The 24,604-nt window shown below is 39.6% G+C and overlaps 1 protein-coding gene across 5 annotated transcripts in view; it reads left to right on the forward strand.

The window, feature by feature from the left end:
* EPHA3 (EPH receptor A3) overlaps positions 1-24,183 on the forward strand; it is a 226,650-nt gene extending 202,467 nt beyond the window's left edge. For all 5 annotated transcript variants that reach the window (XM_072024910.1, XM_027449420.3, XM_027449419.3 and 2 more), the window contains 4 exons: positions 1,691-1,840; positions 3,814-4,007; positions 18,626-18,781; positions 20,212-24,183. In XM_072024910.1, coding sequence (XP_071881011.1) covers positions 1,691-1,840; positions 3,814-4,007; positions 18,626-18,781; positions 20,212-20,317 — 606 coding nt within the window. In that variant the 3' untranslated portion in view covers positions 20,318-24,183. The remainder of the gene's footprint in view (positions 1-1,690; positions 1,841-3,813; positions 4,008-18,625; positions 18,782-20,211) is intronic.
* Positions 24,184-24,604: the final 421 nt, after the last annotated feature.

The raw sequence follows: 24,604 nt of genomic DNA on the forward strand, positions 1-24,604 counted from the left end.
GTCTGAAAGTGACAGACGTTGGGCTCTGTAGCCTGGCTTTGATGAAACAGTGTTTTGAAATACCCCTGTGTATTTTCTCTGTCCTATTTGTTGGTCCACAAGTAATGTGGAAATCCAGTTTTTACCTAATGGTCACGATTTTGTGTGAAATGCAGGTTTGTCTTTTGGTTAAGGTAGGGAGTCTGCTAAAGAGTTTGATTAAAAAATATAATAATAAAAATATATATATATAAAGTATATGTACCAGGTTATATCCTTTCCCTGACCTTTGCCAAGCTTCTAAGACATATCTGGTGACATTTTGGAGGTCTAAATTGCAGCCTGAGCAAAATGCACCTGTGTTTCTTACATTTAAGTGAATTTGAGCAATTTTAACTGTGAAATTGCAGATGGTTAGGCTCTGACGTGGGCTGTCTTCAGGTTTCTAATGAATGCTTCATGTCCGCATTTCTATTGTTAACCAGGCTAGTTGAACTAAAATTTGTAAGTGTATGTCTGCCCTCAGTGCAGGTACACTTTATGGAAGCATAGGCAAAGTCTTTATGCTTTATTTCTTGTTACGTAATAGAATATTTCCACTGAATCGCGGAAGTAATAGCACTCCTTTCCCACACAGGTTATGGTGAAGTTAGGTGCGTGATCCGACTCTAGTATAAAGGGGTTTGCAGAGGTACCTCAAATAGCTACAGGCTAGTGTGATATCTTCAGAGAACATCTCTCTATATGTTGTACATGCCTGGAACTGGAAACAACTTTAAATTCTCACAATTTTCTTCATTCAAATATATTCACTTCAGATTGCCTTAAGCAGGAAGCTTTACACTGCTGTCTTTTTGGACCTTTTTTTTTCCCCTGTGTGACCCACAAATCAGAGTCTTAAAGCCCTCTGTCAAATCTGGCACCACTGGAAACTGTCTCTTCCCTCTAATTCTCACATTGCAGAATTAGCCCAAGGCTGCTTGTGTGCATTTTACCAATTTGACCTATGGCACCAAGTAGTGGCGATAAACAGAGAGACAGGTTCCTATAACTAATAAAATATTAATTGTAATGGTAGCTTTAATTCTCTTCAAGATTACATAATTTAATCTTGAATGGTTTTCTTCTATCATGACTGTAAAAAAAAAATAAAGTTTAAAACCACTTTCTCAGATGGCATTTTTTTTACTCTCCTCCCTGCACAAACACCACCATCTAAATCTCTCTTTCTCTGACTGTCTCTGCAGGCTTTGCCTAGAGTGGGCAATTTTTTCTGTGCAAAGGGATCTAGGATGTAAGCAAGGGCCTGGTACTAACCTTTTCATCCTTAGTTCTGTAGACTATCTCACCAATATTTCCCAAACATTTTATAACTGAAAATCAACCATTGTTAAGTTTCAATTTTTGTCGGTATATTATACTCTATGTAAATATATATGTGTATATATACTTATGTACGTGCATGCAGTATGTATACTATACTACATATCTATAGCTTCAATAGGTTTTGCACTGTAATGTATTTTACTCTGTATAGCATCCAAGATACTATCATGACAAATGGAAATAGCATTTTCCACCTTACGCTGTTGTTTTTTTTAAACACTTATATAATGATAATCTCAGAGATGCATTTAAAATATCCCATTGTACCAAATTCTATTCATTGTATCAGAGTCAAATGGCCTTTTTTATTTGATTTTGCTCCCAGGGGGGCAAGATTCCTATCCGATGGACATCACCAGAAGCCATAGCATACCGGAAGTTCACATCAGCCAGTGATGCGTGGAGCTATGGGATTGTTCTCTGGGAGGTGATGTCTTACGGAGAAAGACCATACTGGGAGATGTCCAACCAGGATGTGAGTATGCTGTTATCTGAGTTATGTTCTCAAACAGAGGATCAGACTGTGAAAGTAAGTGAAGCATAATGAAACCAGGTGGCTCTGAGTTTTTGACATTGAAGATGATTTAGAAATGAAAATTTGCACATGTCCCTGGTCAGGTAAAAGTTCCTATGAACTTAACAAAAAGCTAACATCTTTTTAACAGGATATTTTGGACCTCTGTAGGAGCAAACTAAGAGGATTTTATCACTCTGGTGGTTTTCTGTAGGATGATTCAAACAGTTCCACTGCAATGATGTCATTCCCTTTTACATTCCTTTTCTTATTGTTAGAAAGCCCTCCTAATTTCTGTGGATGCCCTTTGGTTCCACTTCTATAATATTACATAGAAGTTTTCCATAAATGTCAAATACACAGAATAAATTGCTCTTGGAGTCTGTGAAAAAGAGAAGCAGAGCATTTCTACTAAGAGTTTAATAAAACCAAAATACTTCTGGAAGTAATCAACGGATAAAATAGAGAAGTAGAGTATTTGATTAAAAGACTTCCAATAAAGGCTTCTTTGCAACATTAGTGAACTGTCCAAGTCTGCAATCCAAACGATTAATGTATCTCTCACAGTATTTCTGCAAGAAGCTTAACATTTCTCAAAATAAGATTTTTCTTATGGCTGTTTTTTGATGGTGCCTCACTAATCCTAGATTTATTCCATAGGAGTTATGAACCAAGTTCACTAACATGCACAGATTTTCCAAAGGATTGGCATATGTCATTGCTAGTACATATAGTACATAGCATTCAAGAAAGTCACTAACATAGTTGTAATCACACGTTGTTTATGTTACTTTATATGAAATACTCTCTCTCTCTCTCTCTCTCCCTCTCTCTCTCTCCATATATATATATATTTCTCTTTTGAAATGAGTACCTCCGGAATGCAAGTCTGCAGCAAGCTCTATATTTCTTTTAATTAGCCATGAAAGCTTTACAATTGTTGGTGGAGATTAATGAATTGTGTTACATAGGCTGATGTACTAGTGGAATGCCTTTCATAATAGCTGTTCACACTGAAATCAGAAACAGAAATATTAATCCACTTATGTGTTTTGGCTTCATGACTGTTTTAACTGTAGATTTTTTCTTATCCCTGTTCTGATTCAGAATAGTTTTTTCCTGCTTTTTTGATTAACTGATCCAGATAAAGCAGAAAGGATAACAAAATAGTCCTTTATCATTTTCTACTTAGAATATGTTGGGTTTTTTTGACTCATGGTGCAAAAGATATAGTAGGACTGATCAAGAGGCCTTGTAGTCTTGTGAAAAACTTATAATCAAGAAGTTCAATAACATTGTAAATACTAGACTAAATTTTGTTTTGTCAAATGACAGTTTTGATCTTATTGACCCTGCATCTAGATAAATGACAAAGGAAATGGGGCTGCACTGCCTAGTAGGAAGTATATAGTTACCTCATGGTATGTTTTCAAAGTATTTCCTGACACTGTGAGATTAATTACAGTCTCACTTCTCTACCTGACTTTCTACCTTTCAGTGCAGGGACTCCGTTGAGTTGGCTGGTCTTCTGCTGCATGCAGTGTCCACTGGAGAGTGTGGGACACATGTTGCTAAGGATCATTGATATTCAAGACCTTTTGAAGTTTGGCATATTTAAGCAGACATCTTATTAACTATAGCTTTTATTTACAGAGTTAGTTCAGTCAAATGTGAGCTTTGGAGATCTTTTTTAGACTCTCACCTTCCTCAAAGTCACATACTGTATCTTAACACGCCTACAGCCCTTTTTGTATGCCTAATTTACTGCCTGGTTTACTTTGCAGATAAACCAAGAGCATTGCACTGCAAGACAATTAGTGAATAAACACATTTGTTTAAACACAGAATGTCCATGTTAATGTGATTCACAGAACAGATAAAAACAAGTTGATGTAAGTGCCTCCAAGTTCTCAAAAACTTTTATCCTTGTGCAGGTAATTAAGGCTGTTGATGAAGGGTACCGCTTGCCACCACCTATGGACTGCCCAGCTGCCTTGTATCAGCTGATGCTGGACTGCTGGCAGAAAGACAGAAACAACAGACCCAAGTTCGAGCAGATTGTCAGCATCCTGGATAAACTGATCCGTAATCCCAGCAGTCTGAAAATAATCACCAACGCGGCAGCAAGGTGACATATTATATTTTACATTACACATGTCTAAATGTCTATGATTTCTTCATCTTGCATTTCTTCACCCACTTCTTCAACTTCTAACCATAGCTGTTTGCAATCTTGAAGGCTACAAGAAGCTGATTGTACATTTGGGAGAATTATTCAATATTATTTTATTATTGCTGGTATTTTTATTACTGATGCACTAAGATTTACTCAAATATTGTAAATCTGGTATTTTATGGTTGTGAAATCCATTATAAGACTGAGCAGAGGTTTGTGAGAGAGACACAGACAAAAGATGTCATCTTGTAATCTTCCTTTTTCCTCGTCTGATCTTATGCGGTGCTTTAAGTGCTTAGTGTTTGATAGGTCACAGCCAGCCGTGTTCCTAAGTATTGTTCTGAATTGGGTCCAAATATATCATACACTCTTACACTTTGCTCTGACAAGTCACCTTAAGTTTAATCATATGAATAATCTTATTGTTTTCATTAGGACTAACAAAATTAAAGATGCAGTTACATTCCTTGTTTGATAAATACCTTAGCTAGGAATTCATTTCCAATCCATGCAATATTCCTAATTGCATTAAAAACATTCATTTATTATCCTGGTTATTCAATACACTCTGGAACATCTCTATGATGAGATAAGAATGATCTTGTTGAGAGAAAATGAAGAGTGTGTTGACACCTAAGGATGTAATGAGGATGTGGCGAAATAAGAGCTTTGGTTTAGCAGGGTTTAAGTGAATTGTTTTTTTTAATGCACAAAATATACTTTCACTTCAGTGATCTGAAGAGATGTGACATTATTTTTAACACAAATACTATTGAAAAAAATCCTCAAAGCAGACAGAGTTGGGGGAAATGCACACTTCTCTGCTGCTTCAGACCCAGGTCTTGGAGGGCTGTGTCAGGGGACAGACCAGGGTCTGCCATGAGGCAAGCTTTCCAAATGAAGGCAACAAAACACTCTTCCCAGACCTTTATGTCTGGCACAACTCATTTCTTGTCACAGCAGTGTAACGGGAAAGCGCAGAGGGAAACAGAGGTAAGGCAGTGCAGCTTGGAGAGCTGCACTAGGCCTTGGGCTGCTGGTCAGGTTGCATAGGCCTTGCCTCCTTTTTCCCATATCCAGCATTGTGCCGCATCCTGAGCTAGAGGCTGGCTGATCTCATCGCCTCCTGCTGCCACACCAGAGGCATCAGAAGGAAAGCAGATCTGGGAGGAGGAAGGCAGCCATGCTAATGGGCTTTGCTACTAGAAATATATAATGAGAGAAGGCTGCTTGCACAGTAATTACATTTAATAATTTAAATGGTGAGCATTTAACACACATTAAACCAACATGCTTAGCATGGCAGTTATTTCTGTTTCCTGCTAGGTGACAGCTTGTAAACTGCATTGTTCCTTAAAAACTAAAAGCTAAAGTTCCTTAAGCATTGTCTTCTCAGTCAAGCAGATTTCTTCTAAACATCTTGCACCCCCATTTGGGAAATGATTGGTGCAAATAATTGTTTTGCAGGGATATACTGGAGCAGTCTGCTGGATTAGGGGAGCAGGGAATCATGAGTACCATTTTGGTTTGGGGTTACCAGTTCAGAGCGAGTAAAAACTAATATCCTTAGCAAGGCCTAAATTCAGTCTGAGTCGTGCCCAGGAGCACTGCACCATTGCTCTCTCCTGCCTTGCCATCTTTGCTCCGATGTCATGATCTGTTTTACTGGCACAGGCAGCAGAGGCGGTGGCCCTGTCCTGCTGCGATGCTTGTGGGGAAGGAACATAGAGGACTTCTTACAGCTACTTTAAGTGAGTTCCAAGCAAAATGCTCCTGGTGACAGGCTGATGCGCGTTTCTGAGGGAAATGTCAAAGGTGGTTTCTATTCTCTTCCCTCCTTCCCTTGCTGCTGTCGGTTGTTATTTGAGGCTGTAGTACTCCCACTGCACCTTTCCCCATACCCAAAGTAAGCAATTAATCTAAATTATGGAGGTCCCAGCTCTCTTTTACCCATGTCTGTGCTGCTACTGGAAGAATGCTAGAGCTTTATGCCCAACACATGTTCTTAGGTGTTCAGAATGTACTTGGTCAGGAAAAATATTTAACCTGATGATGTCTGTTGCAGAGGCAAAGTCTGTCTCTTCTTTCAAGTCGATGTTTATTTAAAATATTCACAGCAATGTTGTATCCTATTCGCAAGCACGTTTCTGGAGGTGCATAGGATATCCCTGTTCTCTGGTACTCTGCTTTTAACTGCCTGCAACTGAGGGATGTGTCTGGCTGTAAGTCTGATGCCAAGGCCACAGCCCCAGCACATTTAGTACTAATATTTCATAGGAATACAGTAGAGGAGTCAAATCTTTCACAGCTGTATTTCCTTTTCAGTTTTCTATCCCTTCTGGCCACTCCGTGGCATCTAATAATTTCTTGATACCCGAGAGGATGTTTCTATCCTTATTGATTGTCTCTTTGCAGACCTTGCTACGTGCTTGTGAACCTTCCTTCAAAAAAGCTTTTTGTAACCTCAGCATAGCAAATGTTTCATGATACCTTCTCCTCATGTTGTGCTTCATCTCAAATTGACTTGAAAATGCCTTTCCTATTCCTTGCAAGGTATAGAATATGGCTGATTGCTTTCTTGTCTGTCAACATCCTCTTTTTAATTAGGTGGCCGCCTTGAGTTCTTCCTAACAAGGCCTGCACTGGTTATGGACACGTGGGTGTTTTGTGTCCTTCAGGCAGCCTTGAATTATCCAGCTCTGTAAAGGGCTGTAGAAGCAGAATGTGGTACATACTGAGTTGTACGAGTCATGCAGTTTTCTAAGCCACAACCGCATGATATTTTTATTTGATTTATGTCTTGCTGTTCTTTCTTGTTTTCTAAGCATTATGTTCATTTTTATAACAGAGTCTTTAGATTGTTTGGGTATCTTTAGGGTGGAAGTGAGTTCATAGTTCTTCCAGCTCTGATCGGTTTTATTATTTTTCTTCTCGAGCTTATTATTTTCCAGTCCACTGTGTATTGCTTCACATTTGTGAGCATTTCATGCAGATACAAAGCAGATGGAAATTTTTCTAAACTTGAATAGGAGAGACAGAGTCACTTCACCCACCTGCTAACCAGTTGGTGAAACTGTTATCTACAAGGACTTAGTATTTTGTTTCACCTGTGTGGAAAAAATATAACCCAACAGTCACAAAACTGAAAAATATCTGGTGTACACTACAACTCTTAAGAGGACTTGTACCTCTTTGGTGTCTTTATCTGTTTAAACTTTTTTCTCTTATTATTTCCAACTGGTTTCTGAACAAAGCATTTCTCGTATGTGTGTGTATATATATATATATATATATATATATATATACACATGATGGCTCTAGAGTTACAGTGTATATTATCATTTTAGGTATATGAAGCTTACTCTATGTTACCCAGACATTTATTGCTTAAAATATAGTGTATATTTAAAACATTTCTGTACCCAAAAGTGAATTAGGCTGTTAGAAGATGATGTGACCTTTAGGTATAAGAGTTCTGATATGGGATTCAGGCAGTCCAGGTATTATAGCAGCCTCCCTGTAGCTTCATTGGTGAGCTTGGTGCTGTGTTCATTCAGATCTGTGATGTAGGAACCAAATAAAGTCACTTTTTTAAAAAATTGAAAAATGTTCTAATTCCAACACACATTATTCAGAAATTGTGAATTTCTACCAGATCTGTGATTGGTTTCAAAATTGGGAAGGACTCCATGCAAACAAATATTTAATTTGCTTCTGCATTTGTGCATTTTTTTTCCTACAACCTTTTGGTAAAGTGGAAGTCAGTGTCCAGTACTGTTCCTATTGTTTTTTTATACTGCAAACATATATATAAGACAAAAGGAAATAAATAGTTTTGCAAACTAGGGGAGAAAACCACCTGAGAATTCAGAATATTTATTAAGTGGTCTATAATCATTTTCTGATGTGTGTTTCTAGCTTTATTAATAGCTATATTTAAGGGCAAGAATGGCAAGGGTGTCTCATAACAAATGTGGAAAAAAAGGTCTGACAGTCTTCCTTCTGAAAAAGATATTTATGAGTTGCTCAGAATTAAGAGCTGACACGTTTTTGAAAACATTTAAAACTTTTTTAAACTGAAACATGCTACTTATTTTGCAGTGTAAACTGAGAGGACTATCACAGAGGAAGGAGATTTTAATGAAAGTCATCATTTTGTATTTTTATTCTTACTTCTTATCAGCCCAAACATCTAACATAGAAAGCCATTATCATGTCTTACTGCTCACAGGTACTTTTCTAAAATTAAGTGGTGAATTTTTATCCAATAAGATGTCAGTAGTGTGGTTTGGAATACATTTCTGAAATAGTTTTCAATTTGGAAATGCATCTGTAGGTTTGCAAAATCACAGAATCATTCAGGTTGGAAAAGACCTCTAAGATCACGTAGTCCAACCTTTAAAAACCTGGTATTGAAATCCACCACTAAACCATGCTACTAAGTTCCAAATCCACACATTTCTTGAATACTTCCAGGGATGGTGACTCCACCACTTCCCTGGGCAGCCAGTTCCAATGCCACACAACTGTTTCAATAAACAGATTTCTCCTAATATCCAACTTATACCTCCCCTGGCACAACTTGAAGCCATTTCATCTTGTCTTATCACTTGATGCTTGGGAGATGAGTTGACCCTTGCTTTATTTTGGAAAATGTCAAAATGTCATCTATGTCAAATCCAGTTATCCTCTTCCTGTCTATTGGAAAATTTAAATTACCTTCTTTGCTGGAGAATTAATCAGCAAATTTGCCCCAATTCCTTGGGATGAAGGTGTTTACTTAAATGGAAAAGGCAGAGCTTGTTCAGCAAAGACAGCAAACTTCAGTAAGAACATTTGATTTCACCAACAGGGACAGGACAGTGCTGGCTCTCTTGCACTTTGCAGACTCCTCTCTGCACCCCAAGCACTGCCTGTAGCATCAGCCAACCTCATTAACTTCCAGTCAGCCCTTGGGCTTAAGAAATTATAAAAGGATTAAAAATTTGAATCAGAAGTGTCTGTGTGCAAGAACATAGAAACTTCTGAAGTAAAGTTTTATTTTGTAATTTCAAATACTTTAATCCACTAGTGTGCTCTGGATGTTACATATTACAATATATGCAAAAGTCTGCCGTTTATTTGCAGCTTATTAAGGGACTTCTGAATAGATATCTAACATGAAAAGCTGAGTCTGAAATACGGAAATGAAAACAGACATTTAAAAAAATTACATCACTACCAAAATAAAAAGATGTTTAGAATGATATTTACGGTGATTTCAATATGGAGATCATTATTCATTTTACTATGCAACTTTTCCATATGTAGAACTTAAATAAAATTTCCAGAATATAGGTATAAATCCGAAGGTACTTCATAAAGCTCAGTCAGGTTATTCTTGCTTTAGATAATGAATATGCAATGAGAAGTTATTTGTGTTTATGAATAACAATTATGATACATGTATAAAACCTTTTTGTAATTTAATGGGAGACTCTGAAAACGAAGGTTGTAAAATATGTAGGTGCCTCCATGTACCTCCACTGTCCTGACAATAAAAAAAAAAAGAAGAAACTGGCTGTTGGTCAGTGGTACAGCGAAGGTATAAGACTGTATATCCTGTACTATTAGACAATTTCACATCTTAAATTAATTTCCAAGTTGCAAATCTGTGATGAGGAGCAGCATGCCTGATGATGGATATTATTAAAAACAAAGAGAAAAAAAAACATTATTTCTGGATTGTACTTCAGCATAGAAGGTAGATTTGGTTTCAGATCTCTCATACATGTTAGGAGTTCTCCATTTAAAATATAAGTTCTGCCGGTTTTGTTAAATCTAAAGCAAAAAAAAAAAAAAAGGAAGAAAAAAAAGCCTATTATTTTCAGAAGCATAGTTGAAATTCTTTTAGTATAGTCCAGGAAATTGAAGAGGTCAAGGTCAGATGGCCTTCCTGATGAAAATCTGAAAGTGTTGGAAAATGTGTGTGAATAATTCCTCATACATACTTTCATGTGTTAGCAAGTTGTTTACATCCCTATCCCAATTTTCCTGAGTTTGAAGTCTTGCTTGAATTATTCACTGGAGTAATTTCTTCAGCAGTTTTTGGTCTACTTGTTATTTGCGAGTAGTTGATTCATAGAATCATAGAATCATAGAATATCCTGAGTTGGAAGGGACCCTTAAGGATCATCAAGTCCAACTCTTGACACCGCACAGGTCTACCCAAAAGTTCAGACCATGTGACTAAGCACACAGTCCAATCTCTTCTTAAATTCAGTCAGGCTCGGTGCAGTGACCACTTCCCTGGGGAGCCTGTTCCAGTGTGCAACCACTCTCTCTGTGAAGAACTTCCTCCTGATGTCAAGCCTAAACTTCCCCTGCTTCAGCTTAACCCCGTTCCCGCGGGTCCTGTTGCTGGTGTTAATGGAGAAAAGGTCTCCTGCCTCTCGACACCCCCTTACGAGGAAGTTGTAGACTGCGATGAGGTCTCCCCTCAGCCTCCTCTTCTCCAGGCTGAACAGGCCCAGTGCCCTCAGCCGTTCCTCGTACGTCTTCCCCTCCAGGCCTTTCACCATCTTCGTAGCCCTCCTCTGGACACTCTCCAACAGTTTCATGTCCTTTTTATACTGTGGTGCCCAGAACTGCACACAGTACTCAAGGTGAGGCCGCACCAGCACAGAGTAGAGCGGGACAATCACCTCCCTCGACCTACTAGCGATGCCGTGCTTGATGCACCCCAGGATACGGTTGGCCCTCCCGGCTGCCAGGGCACACTGCTGGCTCATATTCAACTTGCTGTCTACCACGACCCCCAGATCCCTCTCTTCTAGGCTGCTCTCCAGCGTCTCATCGCCCAGTCTGTACATGCAGCCAGGGTTTCCCCGTCCCAGGTGCAGGACCCGGCACTTGCTCTTATTGAACTTCATGCGGTTGGCAATCGCCCAGCTCTCCAACCTATCCAGATCCCTCTGCAAGGCCTTTCCACCCTCATTCGAGTCCACAACTCCTCCAAGTTTGGTGTCATCGGCAAACTTGCTCAAAATACCTTCTATTCCTACATCCAGATCGTTTATAAAAATATTGAAAAGTACCGGCCCTAAAATGGAGCCTTGAGGGACCCCACTGGTGACCGCCCGCCAGCCTGACGCAGCGCCATTCACCATAACCCTTTGGGCCCTGCCCGTTAGCCAATTGCTCACCCATCGTATGATGTTTTTATTTAGCTGTATGGTGGACATTTTGTCCAGTAGGATCCTATGGGAGACCGTGTCAAAAGCCTTTCTGAAGTCCAAAAAAATCATATCAGCTGGTTTCCCTTGGTCCACCATACGGGTGATCTTATCATAAAAGGAAATCAGGTTAGTTAGGCAGGACCTGCCCTTCACAAACCCATGCTGGCTGGGACCAATGACTGCTAGATTGCAAGTGTTAGCATCAGAAAATTGGCTTTGTTGGCCCTCACTGTGGTGTTCTCACTGGTGTGAAGCATGTTTGCTCTCAAACATACAGAGCCATCATTAGCAATTAAAAATTTGAAGTTTTCTTCTCACAAAGTTTGTTTCCACCTAAAACCTGATGATTCTCTGGAAACTCTCTACTATAATAGCTTGAGAGGATATTTGTGAAAATTAAGCTCAGTACGAGTAGCAAACAGGTCAAAACAAAAATTCAGTCTGCTCAATTTTGCAGTGTAGTTCTGGGCCTGTTTTTACAGTAATACTTGCAACAAAACTACTGTTTGTGTTGGCTGAACATTTTATTAAAAAGTTTCTTTTTTCTGCCATTCAGGTTGCATTGTTTTAGGTGCTTGAAATATATTGCTGACCTGTTGTCATATTGCTTGCTTGCTTCACCCTGTTAGGGATGTTTGGATTGAATGACGGAGCTGTCGGCTTTATTTTGTGCATTTCAGAGAGGGCTTAGGCTCTGTACTTGTCCAGGTATTACAAACAGGATCTGGGTTTGGCTGAATGCTGCATAACAGAAGCCCACGAAAAAATTTTAGCCATACTTAAAATACAGCAACAATATAGTCTGTGACCTAAAAAGCTCTAAAAGAATCCATATTCTGTAACCCCGGTATTCTATCTCTCTTTCAAAAGTCTGTTAAACACAAAACACTGAATTTATGGATGGGGGGAAGTTAAACTACAAACCACACAGAAAAATGTCAGATTGTGTTCAAACCAATACTTGCTGATGTCTAATCTTAATTTGGATTGCATGTGGAATTCAGGCATTAAACTGAAGAGATTTCAGGAACTTCAGTTAGCATACTAGAGACAGAAAAAAAACATCTTTACCTGACTCATCCTGCCAGAGGTAGACACAAATGAACTGCTGTTTCTTCCAAATTAAGAATTGTGAGGGCTCACTGTTCACACGTGCAGTAAAACATCTATCTGTACTCTCGCACCTCTAGCTTGCTGCTGCCGATGCAACTCAGACATGAATTTTGCAGCAGGCTGAGTTATGTAGTTAGAATTTAAATGTGGACAGATCAGCCTGTGACCTTATTTTGAGTGTGTGCTGTTGCTTGTGCTTCTGAGGGATTTTGTTCTGCTGTTCTCAGCTCAACGCATTGGGTTTACAATATGAAGCCCTCATTAGTGTTAATGGCAATGCTGGAGAATGGGCATGCTGAAGAAGCTTCATGAAGCCATGGCCTGACGCAGCAAGTGCTATAGTGAACATCAGTCGAAATTCACAGCACAACTAAATGTGGGATATAAGGGCAGGTCATATACACCAAAAGGTAGATACAAAGAGCCAGAAGAGCATATTAAAAGCTCTCTAAGGCATTTTCCTCTCCCCCTTTTGAAGAGCCCGTAGACTGTCCAAGCAATAATGACTGGTTGTTGTTAAGGGTCCATCTCTGGACCAGCTCTGAATCCCAGGAAATGTCCATGTGACATTACTTCTGCTGCTTAAAAGCACAGCTTAAGCTGTTTTATGAGAAAGAGAAAAGCCTTTCAGCACTACGCTGGTATTTTTTGCCGTCACTGGTTTTGGTGAGAAAAAAAGTGAATACAGGAGCGTTGATACACCCAGGCATATGATTCATTACACTCCCTGGGATTCTAAAGAGATAGAAGCCCCTTGAAAACCATGATCTGAGGGGCAGCCAGAGCAGTATGAAAGACTGGAGGGCTGACATCTGGGGCAGCTGAAATTTTATTGGCTTGTTATCCTTGAGGAAACTGTGGCAGATCTTTTGCCAGTGGACAGTACGGAGCTAGAAAATAAGTCCAGTGTGACATTTAGAGAGACATATCATTTTGCTACAAGCCAGCAGCCTGACTTGCATTCTTTTCCCCTGTTGATTATTTGTATTACCCCTCTTTATTTCTCTAGCTCTCTTTTCACTTCAAAGAAGAGTCACAGCCTGCTTCCTGTCAAACTGTGCAAACATGATATGAGCCCCCCTGAGAAAAGCAAATGGACCTCCCTAAGACGTGATTTGTATTTTAGGGGCTAAGTAACAAATTTTGCTACAGGTACTTCAAAAAAGGGGCATGAAGACATAGAACTCCAGAGATGCTTGCCATAACTGGTAGGGACAGCCAAGTAAATGTGAGGTCTCTACTTCTCCTTAATATGTTATTTATTTCCCGGTCTCCACGGTGGAGTACCTATGATTCTGTTTGTTGCAGAAGATAAAAGTAAATTTTGCCATGTGTGCCAGCTGTTCATTTTTATGTGTTTTGTTGTTGTTGTTGTGGAAATAGGAGATACCCTTATTGCTAGACCAGAATTCTGCACTTCAGATTGTCATAGTTATAAAACACATAGCATTTGTGCTCAAACCAAGCCTGCTTCCCTCCCCATGGAGCAATTTCACTTTACAAAATCATCTTATAATTATCTAAAGTTTGCCATGGGAATTTACTTTGTTTTCTAGATACTTTCCTATTTAAACAAATCTGGCTATAGAAGGGGAAGTCCAGATTTTAAAGCTGGAGATTGGCTGTGTTGTTTGGAGGAAGGAAAGGGCTACAACATGAAGACTAGGCTCATGTGTGCAGATGTCCTCTGTGCATTTGCAGAATGCCTCTCTCCCTTCGCAGACGTGATGGAACATTTTGGTTGTATCATGCCATGGTTCCTGAATTTTACAAGTTAATGTATCCCTTTTTAGCCAGACAGCAACCATCTAGAGAGGAGGTTGTATCAGGAGGGCCATAATGATGTTTTCTGTAGTCTTTGTTATATGGTGCAACAAACGTTTCCCCATGTTGTGACAAAAGGCTGTGCTAATGTTAACAAAGTATAGCTCTCCGTGCTGCTGCGAATGACTCAAAGGTTAATTCCAACTGTTAATATAATGGGCACATCCAGAGAAAGCTTTCAGCAACAGGACATTTTGTAACTGGCATCTCACTGTTAAATTTGTCTCACTAACCCAAGTCTGGCTGATTTTTTTTTCAGGGCACCGCATGTCAGTAAATACAACTCTGTAGATAGACACACAGTTGGGATGGACAGGATAGAAAGTCTTCCTGTTCTGTTGAAAGATAACACAATGGGGTATATCATAGTTGGTCAAAGAAACAAAATAAAGAGAGCTAAAAAAGGAAGGAGGGGGGGAGGTAGAAAAGACAAGACAGAGGGAAATGTTCTATTTCACTTCCCCTGAGCAAACATGTAATTTCCATGATTTCTTTTTAATGACTCTCTTCTGAAGCTAGTAGGTACTGATTTATGAAAAGCTGTAAAAGATCAGGTGGAACCCTGCAGGACGTCGTTTACAGCTGCATGGATTGCAACCCATCTAATTTGTCTGGTAAAGTGTGAGCTCATGGCGCACATCACCCAGCCCATAAATTTCATGTTCAGACCTTCTGTCTAGGGGCTGGGTCAGGGGGAAAAAAACACCAATGTGTGCAGATGCTCTGAAAGCCCAGCTTTCCCTTGGTGCATGCAAGGAGACATCACAGGCTCTTTGCTGTGAGACAAATTCCTGTTCATTGATAAACTGTCCAGATGTCCTCTCTGAGGAGGAAAGTAACTAATTTTTGTTTGGAATTCTACAAGGAGAAAAATGATACCTTACAGTGCTGGTTATTCTGAGGTCACTTACATTAAAATTAGGTCGTATTTTTTGTCCTGATGATACTTTGATCCAAGTAATAAACATAAAAGCTCTTTCAGGCTACTCTAACTCCTAATCCTGGTGACCTGTTCTATTTCAACTTGTTTATGCTTTTTTTTTTTTTTTTTTCAATTAATGATTCTTGTGTCAGGCCTTATTTTAATAGATTTAAGTTGAAAAGGCATACTGGGCTGAAAAAAAATACATCTCCATGCTTTATCATTAAGAACACATCATAAATACTCTTAATAAATGTCTTGGGATTCCAGACACTATATCCAGAAAACTATAAATAAAAAGCATTGGCTTTTTGTGGGACAAACAGTAGTCAGGGAGATGCAGGTTTTACAGCTACTGAATAAAAATATCTTGGACCTGATTATCCAACCTGAGCCTTAAATTGGAGGTTGTTTAAAGCTGCCTGTCATTTAGGTGCCTAATAAGATCTGGTGTTAGCCTGAGAATAGTAGCATGAGGTGTACTATACCATCTGTCCTCAGCTCAGCTGTTGGTTCTGTGTTGCTTGCCACCTTTTCCCTGCTTTAGGGTTTTGGGGGGCAGAGCAGGCTTCCGATGTCGTCTGTCACCTTCCTTTCCACCCACTGCTGCTCCCAACATGTGGGGTCTGCAGTTAGTGTCAGTGGCCACAGCAGTAGAGGTACAGGACCTGGCAACCCCAAAGTCCCTTGCAGGAAGCAGCAGCCCCTGACCTGGCTGGTCTCCATGGAGCAAGGAGTGAGGAAAGGTGCCCAGGCAGCAACAGCCCTGCTCTGAGACCTGGTGAAGGCCGGGGCTCGGTCTACAGCAGAGCATGTCCTTTCGTGATTTGGAAGCTAAGGTTTTCAAGCACCTGATGAGCTCTTCAGGCATGTCATGTCATCCTGGAAGGGAAGAAGGTGTTAAAATCATTTCCTGGCCCTCAAAGAAATCAGCTGATGGAAAGGGTTGGCAAAACATCAAAAGCCATTTAATATGTAGCCAATTCCAGGAGCTGCTGTATTGCAAGGTTGCATTGTTCTTTTCATCCAAGGTGAAAGGTAAAAGTCTCAGTATCACTGATGTGGCATTTTTCTTATCCCAGTGCAAGTCAGATCTACTGCCGGAGTATGTTATTCCAGTGCTACTGATCCCAATGAAACATAGTAAAGACTTGAATTGGGATAGGGAAGCTTTGTTTGGATTTTCTAGGCTTTTTAAGGAAGTTTAAATTCACTGGTATTTAAACATTTGGTTCTCTTTGAGGCCTTTACGAGCTCTCCCTTTGCCTTTCTCCAGTGCTCAGAGATGGGTTGGGTTTGGGGTGAAGAGGGCATTTTACACTCCAGATCAGTTCTCCAGTACCAGAACTGTAACCTACTCGCTACTCTGCATCATCATGATCTTCAAATACATTAGTCTAACCACCTCTCATTTTCATTTTTTTCCAGTAACAAAAGTAATTTCAGATGGATTTAGCTGTAGTAGTCAAATTATTTTTCAGATGATATTCACTAGAACCATGGGCAGAAAACAGTCTGTAAAGTTGCAGCGATCATCTTCTAGGTCAGTCTCCTGTGCTCATGAGTAGCAGCATCAGGAAATGACAGCTAAGCACATTCTTAGGTTTAAGCCTGAGACAAGACACCTATAAGGTACTTAGAGGGTATGGATTGCCCGGGGAGGTGGTGGCATCACTGTCCCTGAGGGTGTTTAAGGAAAGGTAGGCCATGGTGCTTAGAGACATGGTTTAGTGGATGATATTGGTGGCAGGGTGGTGGTTGGACCAGATGATCTTGGAGGTCTTTTGCAACCTGAATGATTCTGTGATTCTATATTTGACTTAAAATGGAGCATGCATATTTCTGAATGGGGGCTAAAAAGCTGCCTGGTATTGGCATATGTGTGTCAGTGGAGGAAATAAATGTAGAAATAGAGTCGATGTCTCTAATAGCATCTGACTAGTCGAGGAAGCCATTATTGTACTAATTAGCACTGAGAGAGAAAGGAAATTGGAATTAGTAAGGTGTCTTGTCAGCAGAAAGAAGTTACTGATTGCATTGCTATTCAGGGGCTTCCTTACCACCAAAAAAAAATAAATAAATAATAAAATAAAGAGCAGGTCAGCAAGGAGAGGCTGCTGAGGACAGAGCTGGATGTCTCATCCAAGCTGCCTGCTGGGAAGACCTCTTGCAGAGCAGACGAATCCCCTGCCTGGAAATGTGTGCATCTCTCCATGGACTGTAGCAAATAGTTCAGAAAGCTACCTGGGCATAACCACTGTATTTCTAGATGGCTAAAACAAAGTGAGGTTGAGACTGACTTGTGTGACATTACAGAGAAGAACTGACCTTTATTTTTAACCTTCATGCCATCGCATGAGAAGCCATCATAGGCTGACAAGACTATGAAAACAAGAGCCCTCATACCAGACAGAACTGATTTTCTGGATCAATTTTAGGAGCAGCCACTGCTGCTGTATGCAATATGCAAAGTGCAGGGTCAGCTACAATATATTCCTCCTTGTTAGAAAATTACGTATTTGAGCTTTGTTTTATTTTCAGAAGGGTTATTTCTTCCCAATAGCTTCTAGGTAGTCTTAAACTTATGGAAAAAATATTTAAATGGGCAAAGAAGCACGGAGATGTGCTTTGTTTGATTTCTTGACTTGATTTCGTTTCTTATTGATTTCTTGATTGTTTTCTAAGTAGAGAACTTGGATGCAAGTTGGGTCAGTTCGGCATCCTTCATGAGCACCAAGTTCATTTCAAAGGCAGGCGGTAATTCAGTTTGCACTTTCAGATTATTTGTATGATACCCTTATGGAAGTTTCAGTCTTAGAATGAACACCATCTTTAAACTGGACAAGGCAATTACATTTCAATTTGGCTACGTGTATGTAATAACAAATTACCTCATTTCTGCCTCTGTACACTGCAGAATACAAGTCTTTTGTGGTTACATTTGTTTCACAATTCACTTACCATTTCATTTTTAGACTTGATAACAACTTTTTTAAAAATCTCCTAGTGTCTTATTTTATGTGCTTCTAACTTAATAGCACCACTTAGGATTTTTCAGTGGGCTGCAATACTCTGAACCAGTAAATTCTACCAGTACACTCAATTTGAAGTTTAGAGTGCACATTGTTGTACTAACTAGTATGTTGTTTGGGACTGGGTGGATCACATAAACATAATTTAAATTAGGCTTGTCTTTGCTAATGCTTAAACACATTAAATTGTAATGTAATGGTGCGCTTCATGAATTGGTGATGCTTCAGTGATTTAAAACCTGGGCATGAGAAGCTGGAGCTCTTAAGCGAGGTGATTACACAGTGTTTGTCAAAGCTGCCAGCATGAGTGCATGTGGCCTCAGTGGCAGAGAAATTCCACAGATGAGCAGAAAACCTGCAAGTAGCATGGAAGCTCTTACTGCTGCCAGTGATAAGTTTAGACAAAATAAATCTATACTTGTACTTGATCCATAACTTTCATCATATTCTTTTTCATTTCAGGCCATCAAATCTTCTCCTGGACCAAAGTAACGTTGACATTGCAGCCTTCCGCTCAACAGGTGATTGGCTCAATGGTTTTCGGACAGGACAGTGCAAAGACATTTTCACGGGCGTGGAGTACAGCTCCTGTGACACAATAGCCAAGATTTCCACAGAGTAAGTTTGAAATAACCACAGCCCCTCGTTACCAGTTACGTACGACTGGAGGTACACATTTAAATAAGCATGAGTGGCATTTTTATACTCAGCTTCCAGATTTTAGTTAAAATAATCTTATTTATAAAGGGATAACTGTAAAGTATTGTAGTGGTTATGATACACATGAAAGAAACCTAGATGCTCTGTTGATTTTGTGAAGACCACTGTCCTATACCTTTTTCTCACTAAGGTAAAGGAAATTGCCATTCCTTTTGATACAGTAGCACTGTGCATAGCCTGGCACACAAGCATTTCTTACCTTCACTCACAGTTTTGTAGTTGCTTTGTGCACTGTTTATAATCTGCCCTTTATCTGTTCTTTTCCCACAAGTGGCATGTGGGCCAATCCTTTTTTTTTTTTGCCCATCCCATATTCCATCAACTCATGTGACAAAGAACAAGCGCTATGTAGCATTTCCTCCTACATGCTAATTATTGTTCAGGGGGCAAACTCCCTCCCGCCTCTCCTTTTGACATTTAATCAAGACACTTGGAAACGTAAAACTTGAAAGTTCATTACATTCAAATGCAGTATGATGAGGAAGAGTATGGTGATGTTCTCTGCACCTGAAAAGGCATCAAGTACAGTTATAAATTTACTGATCAGGAAAATCTTGACTCCCCATTGGGCTCAGTGGATACAGGACCAGTTATGAAGAGGTAGCCAACAGCTGCAGGGTTGATAATTAAACACATCAATGCTGTTAATTAGTGTATTATTGCAACTATAAAAAGGCTGATAATGGGTTTTTATGGCAATTACCCTTTGGGGACAGTGCAGAAATCCTCCAGGAATGCCCAATTTCCTGTGAGCCACTGGTTAATGAGCCCTTGGCAAGTGTTAAACCACTTCTGTGTTGCACAAGGAACAAAGAGAACTGGCTGCCTGCAGAAATGAGGGGTGAAAAACAGCGTTAGAGCAATAGACCCGGGAAGCTCGGCCACATAGCCGTTAATCCCAGCACTGATTGTTCAGTGGGCTCACCCCATAATGGCGAGATGTCCACTGGTCAGGAAGAGTGATCAGACTGATAGGGGCATGGAGGAGGTAGAGGGGCTCAAGATCACAGCTGGCCCAGAAGTGGGCCCCTCACCCCTAAGTCCCAGTGCGTATGCCAGTAGCAAACACTGCTTCGCTGTCCTTGCTTCCAGGGAAGCTAACACAACAGGGCTAAATGAGATTTTACTTTTTTGCAGCCTCCTGCTGTTTTCATAGCTCTCAGTAGTCTTCATGCCAGGGTTTGTGTTTCAGCTGCATTGCCATACCTGGAGGCGCATCCAACACAGCAATATAAGACAAGCGAGTTGATTGCTGTTTGCTCTCATCTGCTCTAGGAAGCGCAGACGCAGGATGCTCGCTCACCTGGTGCGTGTTCTCTTTTTTCCAGGGACACGAAGAAAATCGGCGTTACTGTTGTGGGGCCTCAAAAGAAGATTGTCAGCAGCATCAAAGCTCTAGAAACTCATACAAAGACCAGCCCCGTTCCTGTGTAAGGTACCAAAATGATGTTGCTGAGGACAGAAAGAAAAAAAAGAAAAGTTGCATCTAAGGGCAAAAGTGATGGCTGATAAACGGAACCGTTTAAAGGACTTCTTTGCAACAGCTCTGGAAACAATGGTTGAAATTTCAAACCCACTAAGACACTCAAATACTGAGTATAAATGCCTTAAAATAGGAGCGAACTTGTTTTCTATCTGTTAATCCTAAAGGGTGGGTGCTCTTAACTGACTGTTAATGCAGATAGTAAATTTCAAAAAGGAAAAAAAAAGTAAAAAAAAAAAAAATCCTTCCAAGTAAAAAACAGTGTTACTAAAACATAGAGCCATTTTAATATTAAGTGACTGAATAACATGAAAAACCCAAGGACATAAAAGCTGTGTATTTGATCTATACAGCAAACAAGAAGAAAGAAAGACTTGCAGTATTTTTATACAGAAGAGATCTGTAACAGGTATTTTATTTCTTTAAATGCAAGGAAAATAGAGGACTATACCTCACAACCTGTCTGGCCATATTTACTATAATGTCATTGTAACATGCTATTTCAACTTCAGAAAGGAATACAGAAATAAAGTTTGTAGTGACTTTGAGTTAGTTGACAAAAGATTTTCACCGTTATGTTAGCTTCCCTAATTGTGTTCATTTAAATAGAAAAAAAAAGTCTTCATTTTTAAAAGACTTATTTATTTCCTTTTTTTTTTTTTCAATTATTGTTTATATTTATGCTTAAATACCTTAACCTGGCTGTATTATTGCCAAGTGCCAAATGTTATCAGAACTTCATTGGTTTAACCTGAGAAACTGTATGAGGGTTAATTACTAGATTATTTTATGCTCACAATATCACATATGAAATACAAAAGGAAAGAAAGATGGTCTTTTTTTTCCAGCTCTGACACTAGGCAAAGCATCTGGACTTGCTGAGATTCCTTCCCTTTGCAGTAAGTGGTATTTTAATCCAGGCTTGAATTCTGGCAGAATTGTGTGCCTCTTCATTTCCTGATCAATGCCTGGCCTGTTCAGGCACATACATTTCCTTACTTCACAGAGGCCTGGTTTCATGTCAGGCACAGCAAGGACCACTGCTCACAGATGCTGTTCAGATGGGAGATTTGCCTAGCAAACTTAAAAAGAGTTAGGAATGACTGCATCTTGAGTGAACTGAGGGTGCTTTCTGAGGAACAACCCGTTTGTCTTCCATCTGATGGGCTCCACTCCCAGTGCTGGTAACTGGGAGTTGTATGACCATGCAGACAGCCACTGAGATGGTGATTTGCAGCCAAGGTTAGTTGGATAGCTGGCAAGGATGATTTAAGGTCATGCAATGGTGATTTGGTATGTAATTTTGCCTAAGTCTGATCCAGAATACCTCTGTCCAGCCGCTGTGATCCTGCAGGGGCCTTGCTTTTTGGCTCAGGTTCCTTGGGAACGTACTTGGTGCCCCATGGCTGTAGCCAGCCCAGTCTCAACAGGGCTAAAAAGCTCAAAATCTGTCTCATGGTGATTTGAAAGTCCAGAAGCTGCAGCCCTTGCATGAGTGTGCACTGGTAGGTGTCCTCTTGTAACAAAAATTGCCAGGCTCCACACAGGAGGAGTAACCTTCTGCAAGGTTAGTCAAGGAGTAAGGCAGGCTGTGGTGTTTTAAAAGAGAAGAGTAAACTCTTTCAGGGAACTGCGTGTTTCCTTGAAAGAAAGCAGGAAGGAGCATATCTACAGAAGAGCATTCACAGTTCCCAGTGGAAAAATGGGCCTCCAGGAGGGGATTTGAGTCCTCCCCCATCTTCAGCATCTTCCCAATAGCAAGCTCTTAAGCTCCTGAGCATGTCAGTCCTGGCTCTGAGCAGACACAGCTCTTTCCTCTGAAACTGAATGGTTTAAATCTCAGTGTGAGGCACTTCCAGTGCCAGTTTCTTAATGTTCTTGATGTGGTGTCACGCTCTGGCCATTATTTTAAACCACCCTGGATTTCTAGCTTCCCATCCTTTAGTTTAAACCTCATTCCGGTGAGTCCCTGGCAGTCCAAGACTGTAGGTGAGGCAGATGACTGTGTGGCATGACACCTTGTGCTGTGTGTGCAAAACAAGCTAACTAGCCATGGTTTTTGTCATGTTGGCTTGTTTTTGAAGCTCTTTGTAGCTAGTATAGGGCACATAAATAAGGGAGAAATCAGTTCCTGGGATTTGTGTGGCTGAATCAGCTTTTAAATTGCTCTTCATGGGTCCAAGACTTAAAAAATAGAGAGACAGAATTTATCACACATTACTAAAATAGGAGTAGAATTAGGGGCAGTGAACATGCTGTAAAGGATTGCATTTGAAATGCACTCACAGGATAGTATTTAGTAATGTTTTCTGAAAGAAAAATGAATGGGTTTTAAAGTAAGTTGAAATAAAAAATGAAAAATGGAAGAAAATAAGAAGCACTTAAACAGTAGAGAACACTTCGTATCTACTCCAATCTATCTTGACATACAGCATGCTAAATATAAAAGCTGTATTTTTAGTTGCTTAGTTCATTCAGAATCTTTCTTTTCCTGTTTGAGACTGTCAGACATTGTCAGTGAATTTAAGAATTCACCAAAATCCATTTGCTGGCAATATGTGTGGGGACAGTATTTTGTAACAGCTTCCTCGTGACCTTTCTCTTCAGCTTCATTCTAGGGAGTGGGGGAGAGTGGGATGGGGTAGGGGGAAGAGATCTGAGAAATGCTTCTGAAAACACAGAGCCAGTTCTCAGAGTTTTAGATTATGGCTGAAAACTTTACACCAATCACCCTCCATTTTCTCATAGTACCACATCATGTTCCTTGCCCACTGTTTGAGCATGCTCAGCATAAAACAAAACAATCTCACTGATGCTTGGGAAAAAAAAAGAAACTCAATTTTGCTTTTCTTTGCTCTTAGGAGTATAGAGTGTTTTAAAATACATTTAGTTATTTCTCCCCATCAAAAGCTGATTTGTACTGTAAGTGGCCTCTGTTGCAAGCATCCTATACTCCCTTTCCCCGTGTACATATGTATACATAGCAGTGTACAATTCTTCATTGTGGAGTAGAGATACTAGAATTTGTGTGGCCATCTTCCTGTACAGGACTCGCATTGGTTATTGACATCAAGCAAAATGCAACTGCTCATAAAAATGTCATACCATATTATTGGTTTTGTATCTTTAAATATAGTTTCCATTTTATTTATTTCTGTTAACATATCTAGTTTTGTGCTGTTACTTAGCATTCAATAAGCAATGTATAGATGTGATTTGATTGGCAATATGTATTTACTTTAACTTGTATTTTAAAGCATTACTTACTCATTTAGTTTATATATTGTGCAACTGTAGATGGCCTCTTACTAATGTAAAATGATTTGTAGTGGAAACATTTATATTTTTATAATAAACATAATGAAAGTATTTTTTACATACTGGAATACTGAGGTGATTGCTTGGAAGACAAAGTAAATTTATTTGATTAGAAAAGTGTGATAAAATTGTAATTAAATATGGATAAATTCTGAGTGTTAAAGCATGGGTTCAGAGTGAAAGCTAGATATTGCCTATATTATCTATTAAAAGAAACAAGTAGTGCAGGTTTTAAATAAACAGACCAGCATTTGTGCTAAGCTGACTTACATCAGTCAAAGACTTTATTTCTCCATGGATATAGGAAAGCATCGTCTACTACAGCCTGCCTATGGGATACTGAAAAAGCTGTCTTTTATTTCAGTTGTGTCAAGTATTTCCAAACTTCAGCTTTTTTTTTTCTTCCCTTGCCAGTGGACCTCTTTTCATCTTATAACTATGTTGGATCCAGTAATAGATGTACTTTTCAATGAAATAAAAAAGCCCACCGCTTACAGTAGTTTAACCCCATGATCATTTCTTGCCTCTGAGTATCTGTGTTAGATAATATTTTGCTCTTGTTTTGTTGTGTCCCTACCGATTTGTTTCTGTATGCTTCACCAAAGTACAGCATCTTTGAAAATGCCAACATACAACTCAGCTTTGCATCTCAGGAATTATCTTCCCAGAAAAATATGAGTGGTTTGAATGTTTGCCAAAACCAGTTAAAATTACTTTATTCTTCAAGTTATAGGATCTTTCTGTACCATAAATGATTGTGCATGCTTTTGTATATTACTGCGCTTACCGGTGCAAAACAATGAATGATATACCTGTTCTGGAGTGTGTAAGTTGATAAACTTTATGGATGTGAATGAAACATACGGGTTTTGTTTTGGCATTTCATCTTGGTATCTTTAGTAGAAGGGGGAAATCACCGA

This window comes from Anas platyrhynchos, chromosome 1 (genome assembly GCF_047663525.1).
Source record: "Anas platyrhynchos isolate ZD024472 breed Pekin duck chromosome 1, IASCAAS_PekinDuck_T2T, whole genome shotgun sequence".
Lineage (NCBI taxonomy): Eukaryota > Metazoa > Chordata > Aves > Anseriformes > Anatidae > Anas > Anas platyrhynchos.